Source organism: Coregonus clupeaformis, chromosome 14 (genome assembly GCF_020615455.1).
Source record: "Coregonus clupeaformis isolate EN_2021a chromosome 14, ASM2061545v1, whole genome shotgun sequence".
NCBI lineage: Eukaryota > Metazoa > Chordata > Actinopteri > Salmoniformes > Salmonidae > Coregonus > Coregonus clupeaformis.
In genome coordinates this window covers 13005387-13011167 of record NC_059205.1, presented here as the reverse complement: position 1 = coordinate 13011167, position 5781 = coordinate 13005387, and the positions used below count along the sequence as shown (strand labels likewise).

The following is a 5781-nucleotide window of genomic DNA, read 5'->3' as shown; positions in this document are numbered from 1 at the left end:
AATAATTCTTCATTATCCTGGATGGCGGTGGGTTAAATAAATGTGTGTATTCATTGACGTGAAAACTTTTTTGTCTATATAGTTTCCTTCTGGGTGGTCAGAGATATAGTGTCAAAGATTGGGAGTGTAAAGCTATACAGCATTTATTTAAATTGATCAAACCAGAAAATATATACAGTACATGAAAAAGTAGAAAATTGTAACTTCTACTTTTGATACTTGGTCCCTGAGCTGTCCCCAAGTCTAAGAAGTTTGGGACAATTACAGCATAATGTGCAATACCGAGTACATTTACATTTTAGTAATTTATAGACAAGAGCGGCTTACAGTAGTGAGTGCATACATTTTCGTGTTTTGTTTGTACTGGTCCCCCGTGGGAATCGAACCCACAACCCTGGCATTGCAAGTGCCATGCTCTACCAACTGAGCCACACGGGACGTAGCTAGCATGCTTTATAGAAACATTACAAATACATAGTAAAATATCGATCACCATCTTAGTTTTGAGCTCTGTAAATATCTATCACCATCTTAGTAATGAGCTCTGTAAATATATATCACCATCTTAGTAATGAGCTCTGTAAATATCTATCACCATCTTAGTAATGAGCACTGTAAATATCCATCACCATCTAAGTAATGAGCTCTGTAAATATCTATCACCATCTTAGTAATGAGCTCTGTAAATATCTATCACCATCTTAGTAATGAGCTCTGTAAATATCTATCACCATCTTAGTAATGAGCTCTGTAAATATCTATCACCATCTTAGTAATGAGCTCTGTGATAACAGCCAGACAACGATCAGGACACATGGAAATGTCTAAAACAATCCCTTCATTTCCTCAGTATTCTTTACTGTATTCCATGTTAGCGTTGAGCTGCAGACGATACGTAGCTCCTCTTGTAGTCAGTTACCTCGGTAACTTGATCCCAGGCAGAGGTAATGCATAATCATATGATCTGGGTTATCTTCAGTTGGCACGTAAAACGTTTGGAAATTGACAATCGGATAAGAGTGTTGTCAGCTGGGTCTGTGTTGAATTCCAATTAGGTTATTTGAATCTGTGACAGGTCTGAATCTGTGAGAATGGAAGAAAGATTGGTTAGTGGGCTACTATAGCACTAATATAAGAACTAGGGCTGTCAGTCAATAAAAAATATGTTTGTTGATTATTATTTTATATTTTGAACTATTATGATTGGCAGCATGGGGCAAACATCTACATTAGAATACACTTTTCATGCAAAGATGTGGTGTATTTAATTATGCCTCACTATGTTCCTGTCCAACCATTTTTATGCAAGTAAAGAACCTGTCAGATAAAAAATCCACGACAGGCCTGATGGAAAACAGCAAACCTTTCCGAAATGTCGACAAAACTAAATTTGTTCGACAGGGGTGGATCGTTTGTTTGTTGATTAACTAAATCATGCGACAAATGGCAGAGGAAACATTGTTGATAGAATAACCATTATGTCGCTGTATATTTGCAGTCACGCGATGCTATGTTGTGCGGTCCTCCCACTATGACTTGGAAAAGCATGAAGGGTTAACCAGGCTACAGATTAAATTAATTAAGGTGAACTTCACAGGATGGTGGAAGTGCACGGCGATGAGCTTGATGGTAATTTCCAATAAATTAAATATCAAGGATTATTATGTGTAGGCTATGCTGGTGACATGATAGTCGGTGCTTGGCTGCTAATTGACAACAACAACAAATATCTTGCTCTTATCCATAACCTCATTGTGGCTGCGTTCACACAGGCAGCCCAATTCTGATATTTTGCCACTAATTGGACTTTTGACCAATCAGATCAGATCTTTTGCCCATAATTGGGCAAAAGATCAGAATTGGGCAGCCCATGTAGCCCACCCTATCTGAAAACTGTTGTCTAGAGAGCATGCACCAAGGCCAGATTGGGCATGTTTGCTATATCAGAACACAATTTGTGACAAAACCATCAGTATAGTTGAAAATGCAATGGAAGCACATTGAACTTTGTTTTTTTATTCGGTACATGAAAAGACATGATGCAAAGTTCTTTATATGTGCACTTCATCTACCCACTGCTTTCTATCTGCAACAAGCCAACTTGATGGAAACACACCTCTGCTGGTGCATATCTTTTTTACGCGAGTAGAAGATAATTTACTTGAAAAACTTTTGACAGGTGGATGGAAACTTAGCTACTGCTGCAATACTCACCAGAGCTTCTACAACTCCCATAGGCTTCATCTAAAATGATAAGCAAAGGCAGAAATCAATATTAGTAGTATAGTACAGTAGTATTATAGTAGTATAGTGTACTGTAGTGAAGGAAAATCATGGGCTTAATAAAGCCATTTTTTGTTTAGAAGCCAACGTCACGTTTGCGTAATGCGTCAAAGAGCCCTATACGCTGATGTCAGGACCTTGACTAAATTAACAGTGATTGATGACCAGGAAAACATACAAGACTGATGGCTATAGCTATGTTCAACGACTATATTATTATTCTGGCTTTAGCTAGCTCTATTTGTGAGAGCTAGATAACTTTTCATTACTTGGCCAGGAAATGATTATCTCACCATTTTCACCTTCAGCATCAGGGTCATTTGAAAGAACATCTCTCTCAGAGGACAGATTGACTACAACAGCCAAGAAAAAAAACATGTTATGCCATTATTCTTTTTCGGATACCCACATCTATCAAAAATGTCATTAGTCATGAGAGATGATGCATCAGGGAAATACACACATCTATGTTATTTTCACCACTTGTTTAGTTGTTGTTGATCATTTTCAAATTGACCTCGTAAGAATACTGAGCATGAACAGAATACTTACCAGAAGTGGCATCACCTCTTGGATCTAAAATAATCAATACATGAAGACATTAAAACGCAATGATTATCATGCATCAGCATCAAATATAAAACAGAGGTCCTGGAAAAGAGACACCAACCCTAAGAATGAAACTCACCAGTCAAACTCCCTCCATCTTGAGCTCTCAGCGCAGCATTCTCTTCAGGATTAGGAGCTGGGAAAAATCCTTTCACATTAGTCTCAGAACCTAAGTTCTATGTAGAGTATCATACAATGTTTGGTTCCACATGGAGAAGAGTCTGTATGGCTCTGATCAAGCCAGTGTTTAACACATTTGACTGCTAACAAAACATGAGTGTATTAACAAAACATAAGTAATTAACCAGCATGGTTAGTACCTTTTTGGAGATGGGACATGGTTAAGATAATGCACTGTATTCTTCGGTTGAGCACCCTTGTCTCTGTTAAAATTGGGCGGACACTCATTTGGTTTAATAGACTATACTCACCAGCCAAATGTTTAAGTTAGGCTGACACTCATTTGGTTTAATAGGCTATACTCACCAGCCAAATGTTTAAGTTGGGCTGACACTCATTTGGTTTAATAGACTATACTCACCAGCCAAATGTTTAAGTTGGGCTGACACTCATTTGGTTTAATAGACTATACTCACCAGCCAAATGTTTAAGTTGGGCTGACACTCATTTGGTTTAATAGGCTATACTCACCAGCCAAATGTTTAAGTTGGGCTGACACTCATTTGGTTTAATAGGCTAAACTCACCAGCCAAATGTTTAAGTTGGGCGGACACTCATTTGATTTAATAGGCTATACTCACCAGCCAAATGTTTAAGTTGGGCTGACACTCATTTGGTTTAATAGGCTATACTCACCAGCCAAATGTTTAAGTTGGGCTGACACTCATTTGGTTTAATAGGCTATACTCACCAGCCAAATGTTCATTAGGTTCAGATCTCCGTCTGTTTTTGAAAAACAGAACAGCAACAACAACAGCAACGACAGCAACGACAGCAACAGCAACGACAGCAACAGCAACGACAGCAACAGCAACGACAGCCAGTAGAGGATGTGATCGCTCCTCCTCCTCTTGTTTTTTCACCTCTGTAAGCACACAAGAACACACAGTAGTCATTCCATTGGTTTCTGCATAGTTGTTATATAAGTGTACGAAGTGCAATCATCTTTTAATGGTGTCCCCATTAATTTCTCCAACATATAAAAATTCTACATTATCAAAATTCGGACCTTAAAGAGACCATTTTAATTGCTCACAAACATCAATATGTCCATGCTTTGAAGTCTTTGAATTGAAGAAAGAATTTTACCCCAAGTGTAATTCCGTGGTTTAGGGAAGCTTTTATGATTGACATCACATCGATAAACGACAGACTCTGAGGCGTTAATCCTCACTGTCTTCCTCAGCTGGTAGGTGTGGTCTTCGTTAGGTCTGACTCCCGATGAATGGACACCCTCCATCTCCGTTAGGAGGATGTTGTCCCTAAACAGATTCATCTCGATGGGTGATGACTTCGGATAGGATCCGGTAATTAAACAAGTCAGGTTGACCCACCCAGGTTTTAAAGAGCCACTAGGGACAGTGTAGACCTTTGGAGCAGCTACAACATTGCAGAGGCATAAGAATACATGGTTACTTACATAACATAAATATGAGACCTGGATAAATAGGTGATAAGAGACACTGATTGACAGTGGGAGAAGTGATAAGAATGTGATCCATACAGGTGGGGATTACATGACTGTAAAACTGTTCTGAAAGATCTGGAACAGCTAATAAAATTTGACATTTGTAAAACCAAAGTGCAACCAATAGTAACACTCACATGAGTTCTTGCTCTCTAATATTCGAAAACGATCAAGTACCACAGGACACTTAACATTCACAAAGTTGGTGAAAGTGTCTTTCATGCTCAGGGTGTTCAATTTTTGTGCAATGGTGTGAAATGTTGATCATCTTCATCTTTTGGAATCCACATGTTTGAGTTATGACTGAGGAGCAGCACTGTGTTTCCATAATAGGCAAACTCAGCAAAGCCAATGTCTTTCTCCTCCGTGCTAAGGCCTCCAGTGGTGGTTTTTAGTACAGCCAAGTCTCATCTGCACAATATCACCCCCTAATACGACAAAGATGGAAAGGATTAACATGCATTTAGTACACTGAACTAAAACAACGCTGAGAAAGCAAAGGTGCAACTCACCTAAGTTATGTTTTACAAAGTGCCTCTTCAGGTCTACAGCACTGGATAAAAAACACGTATTAATGTCCTGTCGATGTGAAATACTTTCTTTCCACTCATAATATCCAAAGCTTGTCTCGTTTTCATTCCATCTTTTTTTAGGTACAGGGGAATTGAGGCCTCTGCTGAAGAAGTCCACAAGTTCACCATCCAACAACCCAACAACTTCATAGTGGGAGGAATTGAAGTAGGTGTACCCGTACTGAAGTTCATGTTTCACTGTGAGCGGGTGATGTTAAGAGAAAGGGAGAACAATGGATGACGAGAGAATGCCTATTAGAACTTCTGATAAACTTAAAATGCATAATTTATTTAAAACAACAAAATCATAGAATAGGCTACATGTAGGCATATATAATATTTTCATTAATTAACAGGATATCAGAAATACATTTATGAAAGCAAGACTATAAAAGCAATACTTTTTAAAATCTGTCTTAGACTAAGACATACAAAATAAATTGAAGTGATTTCTTCTCTGAAAAGACAGGCCTAAACATTTCGATAATAATATAAACGTGAGGGTGAGAGTATAAGCGTGAAATAAAATTAATTGAAGTTTATTCTATGCTTGTAGGTTTTGTCGTAGTAAATATATAATGTTATAGCTTGGTCTGACTAAAATCTTGTGCATGACCCATCTTGTGTTGGGCCTTTGGATTTAATACAATGCACAAAGACTTCTATCTT

At 38.2% G+C, this 5781-nt stretch overlaps 1 protein-coding gene across 2 annotated transcripts; it reads right to left on the bottom strand.

Moving 5' to 3' along the window:
- Window positions 1-928: 928 nt before the first annotated feature.
- LOC121580793 lies at window positions 929-5492 on the bottom strand. 2 transcript variants are annotated; one of them, XM_045224685.1, is made up of 9 exons: window positions 5053-5492; window positions 4678-4968; window positions 4162-4452; window positions 3764-3937; window positions 2972-3028; window positions 2836-2859; window positions 2577-2636; window positions 2215-2244; window positions 929-1083 (listed from the first exon to the last, which is right to left on the bottom strand). In XM_045224685.1, exons 2-9 carry the CDS (start codon window positions 4760-4762, stop codon window positions 1052-1054), a joined length of 753 nt encoding a protein of 250 aa, XP_045080620.1. In that variant the 5' UTR covers window positions 4763-4968; window positions 5053-5492; the 3' UTR covers window positions 929-1051. The 2 variants fall into 2 exon arrangements, with proteins under 2 accessions (XP_045080620.1, XP_045080621.1); XM_045224686.1 differs by having other exon boundaries at window positions 4678-5492.
- Window positions 5493-5781: the final 289 nt, after the last annotated feature.

Bases quoted from the DNA above. Each gene is read 5' to 3' on its own strand.
- LOC121580793 (XM_045224686.1), bottom strand. From the start codon at position 4,762: ATGAAAGACACTTTCACCAACTTTGTGAATGTTAAGTGTCCTGTGGTA. The intron at 3,938-4,161 runs GTAAAATTCTTT...GTGTGCTTACAG, and splicing joins ACCACGGAATTACACTTGGG to AGGTGAAAAAACAAGAGGAG. The intron at 2,637-2,835 runs GTAAGTATTCTG...TGGCTGTTGTAG, and splicing joins AAGAGGTGATGCCACTTCTG to TCAATCTGTCCTCTGAGAGA.